The 15,762-nt window shown below is 30.6% G+C and overlaps 2 protein-coding genes across 3 annotated transcripts in view; both read left to right on the plus strand.

Annotated features, from left to right (window-relative positions):
• Positions 1 to 3,829, plus strand: part of LOC139499924 (agrin-like) — a 50,132-nt gene extending 46,303 nt beyond the window's left edge. For both annotated transcript variants that reach the window (XM_071288564.1, XM_071288565.1), the window contains one exon: positions 615 to 3,829. In XM_071288564.1, coding sequence (XP_071144665.1) covers positions 615 to 766 — 152 coding nt within the window. In that variant the 3' untranslated portion in view covers positions 767 to 3,829. The remainder of the gene's footprint in view (positions 1 to 614) is intronic.
• A 4,850-nt stretch (positions 3,830 to 8,679) lies between these two features.
• LOC139499925 (complement C1q-like protein 2) lies at positions 8,680 to 11,572 on the plus strand. Its single transcript, XM_071288566.1, has 3 exons — positions 8,680 to 8,788; positions 10,439 to 10,654; positions 11,050 to 11,572. The coding sequence occupies exons 1-3, from the start codon at positions 8,701 to 8,703 to the stop codon at positions 11,472 to 11,474; spliced, it is 729 nt and encodes a 242-aa protein (XP_071144667.1). The 5' UTR covers positions 8,680 to 8,700; the 3' UTR covers positions 11,475 to 11,572.
• The last annotated feature ends 4,190 nt before the right edge of the window (positions 11,573 to 15,762 follow it).

The raw sequence follows: 15,762 nt of genomic DNA on the forward strand, positions 1-15,762 counted from the left end.
CTGCTTCAGGGTAAAATTAAAAAAAAAAAAAGATAGTTTGTATGAAGTTGAAGTCCAATCAAGTTGAAACATGTTACCTATGACATAATCTTTCAAATTTTAATGCCAAATTATAGTTTTGACCCCAACTACCTATGAACATAGAAAATAGTGCCAGTGGGGCATGCATGTACAATGGACACAATCTTTTTTAAAATTTGGCAGGAAAAGTCCTGTGTGCAATTATTATATTGTTCAATACTCACCCACTACAGATCTATAGAGAATATTATATATGAAAGCTATATACACATTGAAATGTTACCATGACCTTGACTTACAGTGCTGACTTTCTACTTGTTATTTGATGTTAATAATTTATATCGTACTGTAAATTCAGAAATTATTGGTTACATTTATTTTTGCAATTTAAAAAAAAATGGACAGAATTATATATACAAAATAAATTTTATATTGTTATTCCAGGAAAATCTGAATACCTATATATGAATCATTAAGCAGAATGCTAGATCTTATTATTGTGATACTTAACTAGTTGCATTATTTGCATATTCTCTTTTTCGCATTAAATAAAGCCTTGCAATAATTTTTGAATTTCCAATATTTTTTTGCAGGTGGGAAGACTCGTGTGAACATAGAATTACCGGAAGATTATAACCAAGGGTTCATGGGATGTATTCAACAAGTTCTAGTCAATGACCGTGAACTACATCTCGTTCAGCACAGAAGGACAAGTTCAGCTGTCAATTTCTGTGATGCTAGATGATAAATGTTAAAAGTTCCAATCTGAAATATTTTAAGATATAAAATATGATATTGATAAATTGGTTTTTTGATTTTAAGATAATTTTTCTCATTGTGAATGTTTTTCTCTTTTCATAGATGCATTTTTTTTCAATTGGTTGTTGCATGCTAATTGCTGTCTGTCATAATTGTTTTCTGATGTTGTTTTTAGTACTAATCAGGCTTTCAAGTCTTTTGTCTTTTGAATGTCTTGCCTGATTGATGTACGAAACAATTTATGAAAATATATATGACATATATCAACATAGGTCAACCACTAAAAGTTCGATATTTGTGTTACTTAAAAACTACCTGAGTTGGTAAAAAGCTGTCTATATTCAAATTCCTTTATTATGCTTTATAAATAAGTACAAAGTTTTGCTGTTCTATATTTTTTAAATTCATAGTATTACAGTATTGATATTTTATGTGCTATATTTATATATAAAATGATCAACAGTTGTTTTTTAAATATATGAATAATGGGTATTATTTTATTTGAATTATTGTTAATTTTGATTATGTACATAATATATATCATTCTGCTGTATTTTGTACAGTTCAGGTTGTGACATTGTTCTAGTATTTTTATGACAGAACTTTTCTTAAGTATCCAAAGGCCATCTATTAATTATTTAGGACTATTACTTGGTTGAAGTTTAATAATTTTAATTAAAGCAAGAATAACTTGAGGTTTTGTTATTTGTAAATACATAGAGATTCTATCATGTAACCCCCATGATTACATTATTAATTATCTCTATAGACAATTATATTTTCAATTTTTAAACCTCAAAGGAAGCATTTATATATATGAAAATTTAAAGTTTCTAGAGTGGACATATATTGTAGTTAATCTGATAAATTGATATAATCTTTTTTTCTCAAAATAATGGAAATTGCTGAGTGCAATGTTCTGAATTGGTATGGTGGGAAAATTACATAACAAATTTTAAGTTGGTTTTTCAAAATAAAAAAAAAAATGGTCAAACTATGTGAATACAAAAAAGTATTTAAAAGACAGATATAACTGATATTATTTACCTCATATTTATCAATCAGATTCATTATGTAATGTATTTTGTATCATACATTTGCTTATTAGTTTTTTCAACAATGTAAATTCTTTCCATTGTCATGCTAAGAATTCTTTATTATTTTGATTGGAGTTACTTCCCTTTCAAAAGAAGCTGTGGTTATTCACCTGAATAACAGTGTAGTGATACTGTGTTAAGATGAAATTAAGTATATCAAATTGTCACAAATTTTAGAAAATATCTCAAATGGACAATCAATTTTTATCCTAAGACTTGGATTTATGAAAAATTTATGCAGCTAATGTTCTCCAAATTATACCCAATATGATATTCTACTTTTAATCTCGATTTGTCCATAAAAAATTATTATGTATGAAGTAAAACCTCTCTGGTACAGTAATTTATGCATATTTTTTTTATTTTATGAGCCCAATCAATATTTAAAATCTCTTTTTAGGCCAGTAAGTAATGAGTTGAAAGCTTTATGTTTTGAGTGATTAGTGTTCTTAAAATAAAATTCCTTTATATGTCACAGTTACAGAAAGCCTTATAAACACCTTATATTGTATGGAGACTTACAGCCCTGAAAAGTTTACACAGAAAACAAAGTTCTCAGATTCTGAGCTCAGTGATTAGGTATCTGTAGGTTATCATCATCATCCAAAAGTCATAGTACATTTGGTTTTGTTACTATAAACAAAAAAATACTTGAGAAGTTTAAGTTTGTACAGATAAATGTTATAGGTGATATGTATATTTTATACCAAGCAATGGATTTTGACTAAAAAGGTGAAGGACCAAGATTAGGGGGAATTGGACCTCATTTTATCATTTAACTATACTTTTTATAAATGTGGACTGTATCTTCAGTTGGAAAGAATTTTTTAAGGAGTGATCCAACAATTTTATAGAAATGATTTTGCCAGTATTATTGTGATTAGAACAAGCCAGTCAGTAACGTTTCCATATTTGACCAGTGGCTGAGTGGTCTGAGTTAAATTATTTACACTGATCACTTGGCTTTCAGCATTGATTTCTAATGCTACTTATGGTAGAGGCTGTAGACTAATATTTGCCAGTTTTCATACTGACGGCCTATGGTTCTCTAAGGGTCTTTCTCCACCAATGAAAACTGGTGTCATGATATAGCAGAGAGTCTTTCTCCACCAATGAAAACTGGTGTCATGATATAGCAGAGAGTGATAAAAGTAATGTAAAACACATCAACTATTTGGGATAATTTTTTTTCATTAATTTGTATTTTGGTATTTAGATAGCTAATATTTATAATGGTTAATTTGATATAATCTGTTTAAGACTATCATGACATCACTGCTTTTAATCCACACTTATACTGATGCTGTGACTTAAATAATATAAAGAGATATTACTTGTTATTCAAGTTTTAGCTCCTGTTTAGACTGGTCATCATAGATCAGTAGATTTCAAAAGTAATAATAGGTTATAAGAAAACTGTTGTTAAGTAAGATTATAAGTGCAGATAAAATATAAATTGATCGTTGCAATGTGCCATATTTTGTATGTGTATTTATATTGTGAACAATTTTAACATGAAACTTATCACTTTTAACATATTTTTGGTATGTGCCCATATTAGAATCTAAATGTCGAACATCCTAGTAGATAGATAGGGAAAGTCAATCATACATTTTGATGGATGATAATGCTGATAATATTTAGGACTTTTTTTGCAGATCTTAATCTTTTTAGTGATGATGAATTAGAGTTGGGATTAAAGTTTATTCATAATATTCAATTCAGAGAGATGCATATATTGTTGCCTTAAGTTTTGTGATTAAACTTTAAAGCAGACCGTAGCATATTGTAAAGTGAGTTTTAATTTTGAAGATAGAATTATGTAATACAGATTCTATCATCATTAATCTTTTAACTATGAATGTATATTCAATTTGTTTAAAATATTATGATTCCAGTGTAATGATATACTGAAATATTATAATGAAATATTAAAATGTTTTATATATAAATCTTGATTTTGATTAGCCCTGAAATTTAAATTCAAGGTCTTATAACTCAGGAATTGAAAAAAGACGTGATTTGATGAACGACCAGAACAAGGTAACTGCAATGAATATTTAGAGGTCACCACACATAATTTCAAACAATGTTGAAGGCAGTTGAAAGGTAATATCACAGACACACTGAACTCTTAGGAAAACTAAAAAAAGGAAAGTCCATAATCAAATTTCAAAATCAAAAGCTCAAACACATCAAAAGAATGGATAAGACCTATGGTTTAATACTGATATTAATTTCAATACAGTAAGACCTCAAGCAAACATCACTGTAAAAAAGTATACCAAAAATACTTAGCAGAAAATACTGAATTCCAAGGCAAATAAAAAAAACCTTGCCATAAATACCTCCTTTAACATTTGTCATGAATACACCTATGCCAGAAAATAACACCAAAGTCAGTGTCACCTCCTACCATTCTAACGTCACTAGATGCAACTAGACAATGTAATAAATATCTGACAACATAACGCCACAAGAACTCCGAACAGAGCATACAGATGGCTACTCAACTGTATGCGTCGAAAAAATCAGCAGAGACGAAAAAGGAAATTCATCCCTGATATGGATGCTTCACACGCAGAAAAACAAACAAATCAAAATTTCCATTTGGGAGCTTTTATGGGGAAAATCCCCCGCAAATAGTGACAGTTGGCAGGTATTCTAGTAATGTTACTTTGAAAACATGTAATGATGCCAATGTTCACTTAACGATGTTATTTCATTACACAAACTAGTTTCATTTTCGATTTAAAAATATCTTCAATAAATTTTACAATAACAAAGAATGGTTAAATTTCTTGACTTTTTTTTATTGTTACAGTGAGTTGACTGTTAGTGTTGCTCTCCACCAATTGCAACTCATTCAAAATTTTGACCAAATTGCAATTTGTTTTATTAAACCAAACTGTTCAACTGGTCAGAATATTGAACAAATTGTTCAGTCAAAATGTGTAAGTGCAAGGTGATAAAATAAAATATACTTACAATCCTATAAGACTTTAACTCCATTTTAATGATGTTGTGACAAAAATAAGTTTATCAGTTTGTATAGTTATATTAAATTCATTTCCATGCTGAAGGGGAACTGTTTATTTTGAATTGCTATTAAATTGTCCAAACTAAGCTTTCATATAGTTTTTCTTTCTAAAAGTATTCTATATTTATTAGAATCAGATATCATTTTAAATAAAACATAATATATTCAGTAAAATATGTGTGAAATAACAATATGCTATTGATAAGTTTTCAGGGGAGATAACCTAAAATATTATTCTTTTGAATAAAGACTTTTTGAAAGAAAAGTTATTATCTCCCCCATGGAAACTTCCTACAAACATATATTGCAATTTTACACATATTTTACTGAATATGAAATGTTTTAATTCACATAATGTCTGATTCTTATAAATATAGAATACTTTTAGAAAAAAAACTATATGAAAGCTTAGTTTGGACAATTTACAGTGACTTGACTGTTAGTGTTGATATCCACCAATTGCAACTCATTCAAAATTTTGACCAAATTGCAATTTGTTTTATAAAATCAAATTGTTCAAATATTCAGAATATTGAAGAAATTGTCCAGTCAGAATGTGAAAGTGCAAGGTGATAAAATAAAATATACTTACAATCCTATAAGACTTTTATATAGTTTTTCTTTCGAAAAGGATTTTATATTTATAAGAATCATATATCATTTAAAATAATACATCATATATTCAGTAAAATACGTGTGAAATAACAATATGCTATTGATAAGTTTCCTTGGGGAGATAACCTAAAATACTATTCTTTTGAATAAAGATTTTTTGAAACCAAAAAAGATTATCTCCCCTTGCTACAAACATATTGCAATTTCACAAATATTTTACTGAATATGAAATTTTTTTATTCACATAATGTGTGATTCTTATGAATATAGAATACTTTTCGAAAGAAAAACTATATAAAAGCTTAGTTTGGACATTTTTATAGCAATTAAAAATAAAACAGTTCACCTTTAGTATGGTAATGGCTATACTATAACTATACAGATTGATAGACTGTTTTAGTAATACCATCAATAAAGTGAGAGTTAAAGTCTTATAGGATTGTAAGTATGTTTTATTTTATCACCTTGCACTTTCACGACTTGACTGTGGTTTTCTACCGCAGTTGGTTCAAATTTCTGACCAGTTGAACAATTTGGTTTAATAAAACAAATTGCAATTTGGTCAAAATTTTGAATGAGTTGCAATTGGTGGAGAACAACACTAACAGTCAACTCACTGTAATGTCTTTTTAATTACTTTTGAGTCTGTTGCATATTTTATTCACATTTCTTATTCAAAGTACTTTAACTTAATTGAAATGAAAATTTAAAAAAATGCCAGTTGGAGACTACTATGTCACACACCTGGGCCGGTTGTTGTAGAAAATGGTTTTGTAAAGATATAAAGGACACCTAATATGACAAATTGTCAACTTTGAAGTTAGTCTATCTTTGTAGTATTTTATCTTAAAAATATCTCAAATAGTCAGTTTGATTTTGAATAATAATAAATTCATGACTTTAAACTTAAACCCATAATTTAACGTTGAAATTACATTTTTATCTATACGATCTTTATTTTAAATTTATTTTCTATTTTCTACCTCAAAATAGTTTGCACTTTTACGGAAATATGTTATGCATGAACTACGACTGATTCATGTTTTTTATCTGTCGGTTGTATTTTTAACCAATCATTATTTTCAAAATCAGCAAATTCAATGACCAAGTCAGGAATATGATAGTTGTTATCCATTCGTTTGATGTCTTTGAGCTATTGATTTTGCCATTTGATTAGGGACGTATTGAATTTTACTCAGAGTAAAGTGTTTCTGTTGTTTCTTTATTTTTATCTGATTGTTGATATGTTTTTCTCGGTTTTAGTTTGTAACTTGGATCAAATTTCTCTTAATCGATTTATGACTTTTGAACACCAGTATACTACTGTTGCTTTTCTAGGAAAGTTATTTCTCATTCTTTCCGTTTGTTGATAACGTTTTATCAGATTTTACGAACCTTCTTTTCTGGAACATACATTGGAGATCGATATGTTTGTTTTACCTTTTTTTAATAACTAAAGTTTCACATCTAATCATGGATAATGCCCTTATAAATTGTTGGTAAAAATGAGCTTGTGTTACAGGTATTGATAGGGTTCGTGTTGCTAAGTCTTTAGTTTTCTATGTTATATCATGTGTACTATCATATGTGTGTTTGCCTGTTTTTGTTTAGTCATGGCGTTGTCAGCTTGTTTTCGATCTATTAGTTTGAATATCACGTGGTATCTTTCGTCCCTCTTTTACACTCGATACAAGTACTATTATTGCTTTTTTCTGTGATCTTTTCGATGATTTTAATTTCCCTATAGTCAACTTTCCATTTCTGTGTCGCAACATCATAGCGGCAACATCATATGGATTATTTGTGTCTCAATTGATACGTTACTATAAAGCTAGCTTAAAGGACGTTGATTTTGTTGAACGAGGAATACTGCTATCTCAAAAGTTGCTAAGACAGGGTAATGCATCAATCAAATTAAGTTCATCATTTAAGAAATTTCACGGTCGCCATTATGAGCTGATTGGCCATTATGACAAAAGTGTGTCAGAAATCATATCTGATATTCTTCCTGATTCATAATAACCTTCCATCATTACCGCACTGATCACATAAATAACACGGCGGGGGCCGTATACGGTGCAGGAAATGCCTACCCTTCCGGAGCACCTGATTTCACTCCCATTTTTTAGTGGAGTTCGTGTTGTTTCTTATTTCTTATTTGTAACTGTTGATGTAAATGTCTTTTGGTTTTATGAGTCTTTGTTTACTTCTAGGTTTTGATTGCTGTTGTCTTTTATTGCGTTGTTGAAGCTACCGTTCATTCGTTGAAATGAACCGCATTTTTTGTATTCCACTCAAATGTTTATGTAATAAAATCCAGACAGATGAAGAAGATACGAAGTTTGTAAATGTATATTAAAAAGTGAATTCCCATAAGATTTCTGTAACCAAATCATCAGCATAATATTTGATAGAATAATGTCCATATATCTTCCTTACTTATTTCAGTAACAACTTTACAAACCTTTGAATTTTTCGAAAAACTAAGGATTTTCTTATCCCAGGCATAGATGACCGTAGCCGTATTTGGCACAACTTTTAGGAATTTTAGATCCTCAATGCTCTTCAACTTTGTTCTTGTTTGGCTTTATAAATATTTTGATATAAGCGTCACTGATGAGTCTTATGTAGACGAAACGCGCGTATGGCGTACTAAATTATAAATCTAGTACCTTTGATAACTATTTACACCACTGGGTCGATGCCACTCTTGGTGGACGTTTCGTCCCCGAGGGTATCACCAGCCCAGTAGTCAACACTTCGGTGTGGACATGAATATCAATAGTGTGGTCATTTTTATAAATTTCCTGTTTACAAAACGTTGAATTGTTCGAAAAACTACTGATTTTCTTTTCCCAGGCATAGAATACCTTAGCCGTATTGGCACAACTTTTAGGAATTTTAGATCCTCAATGCTCTTCAACTTTGTTCTCGTTTGGCTTTATAAATATTTTGAAATGAGCGTCACTGATGAGTCTTATGTAGACGAAACGCGCGTATGGCGTATTAAATTATAATCCTGGTACCTTTGATAACTATTGCCATGAAAGTAGCGTACTTCATCTAAGTAGAACAATGTAATGACATTTCAATCAACACGTATTTTTGCTTAACGGTTTGATAAGGACATAGTTTATAATTCCTTATCTACAATATTTACGATATAACATGGCTAAATATCTCCGATTTCTTGTACTTGTGGTGACTTCGTTGTGTGTAACAGCATTTGGTGACAAAGATATTCTTCTAAGACTAGGTAAATTGTGTTTATCAAGCTTATACTAATAGATGGGGTGTCTAAATTATAATTTATAGAATTTTTTAATAATTTGCCAAAATGTAGTTTATATCATACTTTTTAAAAAAAATGATAAAAAGAATGGGTCACTGGGCTTATTTTCTCGCTACACGGTGTTCAAAATTGACTAATTTTGTATAAGTTATCAAAGGTACCAGAATTATAATTTAGTACACCAGACGCGCGTTTTGTCTACATGAGACTCATCAATGACGCTCATATCAAAGTTGTGCCAAATACGGCTAAGGTAATCTATGCCATGGATAAGAAAATTCTTAGTGTTTCGTATAGATTATGCATGGAAAACCTAATTTTCTGAAATAAAGCGTAATCTACACCATAGAATTTTGAGATAACATATGAGAATATGGCTTTAATAAAATTGAGAATGGAAATGGGGAATGTGTCAAAGAGACAACAGACAAGCAGACAAGAACAGAAGGTCACCAACAGGTCTTCAATGCAGCTTTAATAGTATACTTGTGTTAAGAAAAAAGAAACAATGGGGTCACCGGACCCGTTTTCTTGCTCAATTATATAATAGGTAAATTCCTAACACATTCTATTGTAAAAGTAACTTAATCTGAATTATCTGCCCTTGTATTTGAGTTGCCTCCCCTTATGTGGCAAAGTTGGGAAAAAAAATTAAGTACAACCATGAGTTTTTCTATATCGGATTGGAAGTTTTAACACATGAATTACCTACTACTCTAAAAATTTGCACATTCTATTAAAGATCTAGACCTTGTTTTCTGGTATTTCCAAATCCAAGATGAAAAAAGACACTCTATCTACCTTAAGTCCGCTTTATGTTCATGTAAAAACTGCGATTCGTAAACACAAGTACGAAGTTTAAAGACTAAGTAACCGATATCGTTGGATTTTTGAATCAAAACTAGAACGTGACAATGATCAGAAAGAAATTGCATTCCAGATGTAGTCGTCGGAACAGTTAGATGTTCGGAACTACCCCCAGTTTTTGAAGTGGTATGCATGTATAAATGAATGACATGCTACTTTACCAATACACATCATTTCAAATCCGGGTTAACAAATTAACTAATCACAGATACGCAACATTCAAATTTTGTACACTAGCCGTGCGCTACAAAAATATCACCTCTGCGAGTACTTTAAAATGTTGCATACGTAGAAAAGAAGCAGCAAAGAGCAATTTATAATTATTCAATTCTTTAGTCTGGTCTATTGTCAGATCGACTCCGTGATCTCCTAACCTCAAGCAAATCACGATACTATTCAAACGCGACGGTTGTTTTCGACATATTTCCGAAAAGAACCGGTTAGTGTGGATCAGGGAAACCCTACCCAAAAACCTTTTTTAATTGAGTAATTCAAGAGGTCTAGATCTCTTATTGCATTTCGTGGATAAAATGTGTTCTCATAACGCATCATGATTTTGTTTCAAGAAGTGAGATTAATCCCCTCTATGTCATATCGGAGACGCAGCATTAAAGTGGAATTGTTTAACTGTTAGCAGCCTGACACATTAATACTTTTTTGAAATCATATCAGTTATTCTAATGATACATCACTTAGCACAATTATCTTCATGGAATCTCATTTCATGCACTTATTCATATTCTACAGGAGACACTGAAAAGAATGTGAAGGAACTAAGACAAGAAAATGCTGCGCTCAAAGAGGAAAACAGAGATATGCACCAACTAATAGCACGTTTGTCTGCCAAAATAGACAAGATATCCAATCTTGCCACTGAAGAGGCCATAGAAGATACATCAGCATCGACCAATGGTCGTTACCAAATTCATTCCAATGTAAATTCGAAAAGATTACTTTCATCATGTAAGTCTTTTTTATTAACCTTTCGACTTCGGGAGTTTAACAATTTTGCCAACACAAGGGAGGAGAAAGATATAAAAGAGAGATATTAAATCCAACAAATCGAAAACAAACAAATAAGAAACAGACAAAAATACAAACAATATATAGTACACAAAACAAAACGTAGACAACTAAAGACTGAGCAATATCTCAGAATAAAAAAAATGAATTTTACAATGTTTTCAGGGCCTTGTTTACAGGTATTGTTTGACAATTGTGTTGAAATATTCCGGAAGTTGTCGATTAGGTGTCTTACTTATTTGAAACAATATACCCACATAACTTGAAACAAGGCAGCATTTGGTATAGTATGAATACAAACACGACAATGTGTTGAATATAGTTCTATATTTCAGCGTTACCAGATTATCTTGCTTTTGCTGCAAGCTTGAACACAACAATCCCACACGTTGCTGCACACCAATTAATCAAATACAATGACATAATAACAAACGAGGGAAATGGTTACGATGCAACCCAAGGAATTTTCATTGCACCTGCAAGAGGCCTGTATTTAATTTCTGTTACTCTTTGGGAATCTATGAATGATCTTCAGAGAATAGGTTTAGATTTAGTTCTGAATGGAAAGAAAGTGATTTCAATATTTGCTGATGGAGCTGGTACAAATGATTCAGCAATGACACAGACCCTGCCTTTAGTTCTGAAACAGGGAGACAGAGTTTGGGTTCGTACACACGACAAGTACGCTGGGTTCACGCTTTATGGTAGTGCAGAATGGAACATGAATTCATTCTCAGGAGTTCTCTTGACGTATATATAAAATTGAAATGAAAAACTACTCTTCTGGTTTTGCTTATTAACTACTACATATATTATCGATATACAAATACGATGTACATTAAAACTGGACCCTGTGTATGTTTAGGTTTGAGCTTTTGATTTTGCCATTTGTTAACGGAATTTCCGATTTGAATTTTCCTCGGAGTTCTATACTTTTATGGTTTTAATTTTTACACGAGATAACAATCCAAAAAATACTAAAATGAGGAACGCTCCCAATTAGCCAGTTCTTTGGTTATAGTATAATCATCTATTGTTATCTTATACATATCTCGATGTCCCCTATAGTTGTCTAAATATTAGGTTTGTTTTGCACGCATCTGTGTGATTATAGAAAAGAAGATGTGGTATGATTGCCAATGAGAATCTCTCTACAAGAGACCAAAGTTGATTGATTTTACACACCTGCTTTGTTTTTCAATTCTCTGCAGTTGTGGTATGATCGTCTGTTTGCATAAAATATTGCTCAAACCACTGCTAAGGGCTGTCTCTAACTTGCAGTGTGGGAATTATTGTTGCTCAGTGTTGAGGAACTCATGATTTCTTTGAAATTAAGAACATTGATAAAAGCGCTGTTTCTTTCTTGTCATATTTTTCAGTTCTGTGAATTTCCAGTTTGAAAAAAAGTTTAAGGTTTAAATTGTTACTTTCTGTTTAGCTCTGACAAAAGTTGTCATTCTTATGTCAAACGTCAAGTCTTAGTCATTTTCAAACTTTCAAGGTAAAATATCATCACAGGATCCGATGGTTAACAGTTTAGATTAGCGTGCTTTGTTTGGCTAATTTATTTGAGCATGTTGAGGTTACTACTATAATTTCATAATCATCGTTTGGATAATACATGTACTTAGATAGGCCCTGAATGAGTACTCATTTACGGGCAGATACAAGGAGTACGTCTGCCCCTCCTTATTGAATTTGTAATCTTCACATACGAGCGTCAAACAATTATCATAATCACTACAAATTAGTGAGTGTAAATTTAGCTTAATGGGTATTGCAATAAAATTATAAGAATATATATAGTACCCAACCCAATGTTTACTAGTTCCTCTATGTGTGTCCCTTTTAGCTTCAATTCGATCATCGAAATATGTTAATTAGATTTACTTTGGAATACAATTTGTAATCGTTTCTGACATCTTAATTTAAAAATTTCAAATCCAGTTTTAAGAATTTGATTTTATATCATGAATGTCTTTAAAAAAGATATAAATACATTCAAGTTCATGTCGAGATCAGCGTTTTAGGTGACCTGAACAGAATTCAGCCTTGACTAATTAAAACGTACACGAAAGAAAAGTTGGTGTTTTTGTTTATTTTAATAAATTTTTCAACTTAAAGCTTGTCTTATATTCTTATCATAAATCAAGTTACCATATTTCATTATCTCACATGAACAAATCTAGTTTTAGGGTGACAATAATCACATAGTTTAGTGATGAAATGACATTGCCTTTAAACCTATGTCGTGATCTACGTCTCAGGTGACATGTATAGAATAGAGCCTTGACTGGTCAACACGCACCCGAAAGAAACTTGAGTCTATTTTGAATTATAATGAATTGTTCACCTTAAAGATGTCTTTTCGTCTTCTCGTGTATCATATTTATCAGTATACAAAATCATCAATTGTCAGGGGAAAAATTAACATTTTTATAATAAGACGACATTAACACGTTGTACACATTGTCATAAAAAATCTTATACTGTTTAGTAAAACAATAAAATAAACTTGTTTTGAGATAAAATATATTAAAGTATTTTACAGATATTCGTTTTTAAGACTCCCACCCATTTAAAACAAATAGCTTTTTAATAGAAAAACAAAGAATACGAGTTATTCATCAATGACACAAAAAACAACAAAAAGAATTAAAAAAAATACACACACTCAGTAAAAAAAACACCAAAAACAAAGCAACGAAACAGCATTTAAGTTTAAAATTTTGAGCATGACTAATTGATAATGCTGTGACTGATCCCAACAGAAATCCTTATCAATACATGTGTAATTTGTAGCTACAAATATATCATCTGTACGAGTTGACAGGATTATTCTAAATCGGAATGCGATAAGTTAAATTTTCATATTAAAATTTTTGAACGTTAAGAAACACCCGTCTAATTCGTATGTTATACATGTTATATACGTCTGCGTCAGAGTTTCTTAAATTCTATTACGCTTGTATGATTGTAAAACTTTCAAATTCTTTTTTAAGAAATTGTTTTAATATCATGAATGTCTTAAAAAGTAAAAAAAAATTATCTTTATGTTCATGTCGTGATCCGCGTTCAGGCGACCTGTAATGATTTTAGCATAGAAAACGTACCCGATAGAAACTTGAGTCTATATTGAATTATAGTGAATTGTTCACTTTTAAGGTTGACTTTTCATCTTCTTATGAATCAAATTATCATACTTCATTAGTTTACAAAAACCAAATATTGTTGGGGAAAATAATCAACAGTTAAATGATTAGGCCACGTCAGTATTTCATGTACACATTGTCATGAACAATCTTGTTTAGTGTTAAATTTTGATCAAACTTGTTTTGAGATAAAATACATTAAAGTATTTAAGAGATATTTCTGTGTTAGATTATGACTTGTTTTTTTACTTATAAATTTTTAGTTTACAATTTTGAGCATACATGTACAAGTTTGCGGCCATTTGCATTACACAATTTTCCTACAGAACTAATAATGCAATAATTTGCCACAAAAGAAATCCCTACCAATATCTCTGAGTGTGTAATGTGTTGCTTTAAATAAACCATTTTTACGATTTGGATTACCATTATTAACAATTTTGCAGCCCTAATCTAAGTTTTTAACGTTCAGAAACACCATGCTAATTCGTATATAGTAAACGTGGGCGTCCGACTTCTCACAATTATACTACGCCGATATGATTTTAGTACTTTCAAACCCAGTTTTAAAGAATTCGTATTTATATAATTGATGTCTAACAAATCAGGGTAGACCTTCAACTTCATGTTATGATCTGCGTCTCAAGTGACCTGTATAAAATAGAGCCTTGACTTGTGAAAACGAATCCGAAAGAAACTTGAGTCTATTTTGAATTATAATGAATTGTTCACCTTTACGATTGACTCTTCGTCTTTTCATAATTTATCATACTTCATCAGTTTACAAAAAAATCATCTATTGTTAAGGGGAAATACACAAACATTAAAGTAATAATTCGACATTAGCAGGTCATACACATTGTCATGAAAAATCTTATTCTGTTTAGTGTTAAATTTGTATAAAACTTGTTTTTAGATACAATACTTTTAATTATCTTACACATAAGTCTTTGTTAGACTCTCTTTTGTTTTTACTAATAGCTTTAAATATTAGAATTTTGGAGCATACATGTTTTCGGCCATTTGCATTACAGAAACTATTATGCTGTAACTGCTCCAAACTGAAATCCTTACCAACATCTCTACGTGTTCAGTTTGTAGCTTCAAATATACCCATTATCTGGTCTTTTTATAAATTTTCTGTTTCAAAACTTTGAATTTTTCCAAAAACAAAGGATTGTCTTATCCCAGGAATAGATTACCTTAGCCGTATTTGGCACGACGTTTAGGAATTTTGGGTCCTCAATGTTCTTCAGCTTTGTACTATAAAAACTATTTTGATCTGAGTGTCACTGATGAGTCTTATGTAGACGAAACGCGCGTCTGGCGTACTAAATTATAATCCTGGTACCTTTGATAACTATATATACCACATGTACGAGTTGAAGGTACAACGTTAGTAGGAGTACCATTAATGAAATTTTCTGCAGTCTTAATTCAAAAGTTTTATTTAGTGTTAGATTAGGATAAAACTTGTTTTAAGATAAAAATACTTTTAAGTATTTAGCACATAAGTCTTTGTTAGACTCTTATTTGTTTTTATTAATAGCTTTTAAGTTTAGAATTTTGGAGCATACATGTTTGCGGTCGTTTGCATTATTTAATTTTCTTACAGAAACTATAATGCTGTAACTACTCCAAGCAGAAATCCTTACAAACATCTCTACGTGTGGAGTTTGTAGCTTCAAATATACTATAGATAAGAGATGAAGGTATAACTTAAGTAGGAATACCATTAATGAAATATTCTGCAGTCCTTATTTAAAAGTTTTAACGTTCAGAAACGCCCTACTGATTCGTATCTATTATACGTGTGCGTTAAAATTCTTAACATTATACTATGCCTTTATCGTGTATATCATTTAAGTACTTTCAAATCTAGTTTATATCGTGATT

Source organism: Mytilus edulis, chromosome 13 (assembly GCF_963676685.1).
Source record: "Mytilus edulis chromosome 13, xbMytEdul2.2, whole genome shotgun sequence".
Taxonomy (NCBI): Eukaryota; Metazoa; Mollusca; class Bivalvia; order Mytilida; family Mytilidae; genus Mytilus; species Mytilus edulis.

Coding starts and splice junctions, on each gene's coding strand:
- LOC139499925 (XM_071288566.1), top strand. CDS start 8,701: ATGGCTAAATATCTCCGATTTCTTGTACTTGTGGTGACTTCGTTGTGT. Junction 8,789..10,438: donor AGATATTCTTCTAAGACTAG/GTAAATTGTGTT, acceptor CATATTCTACAG/GAGACACTGAAAAGAATGTG. Junction 10,655..11,049: donor GAAAAGATTACTTTCATCAT/GTAAGTCTTTTT, acceptor TCTATATTTCAG/CGTTACCAGATTATCTTGCT.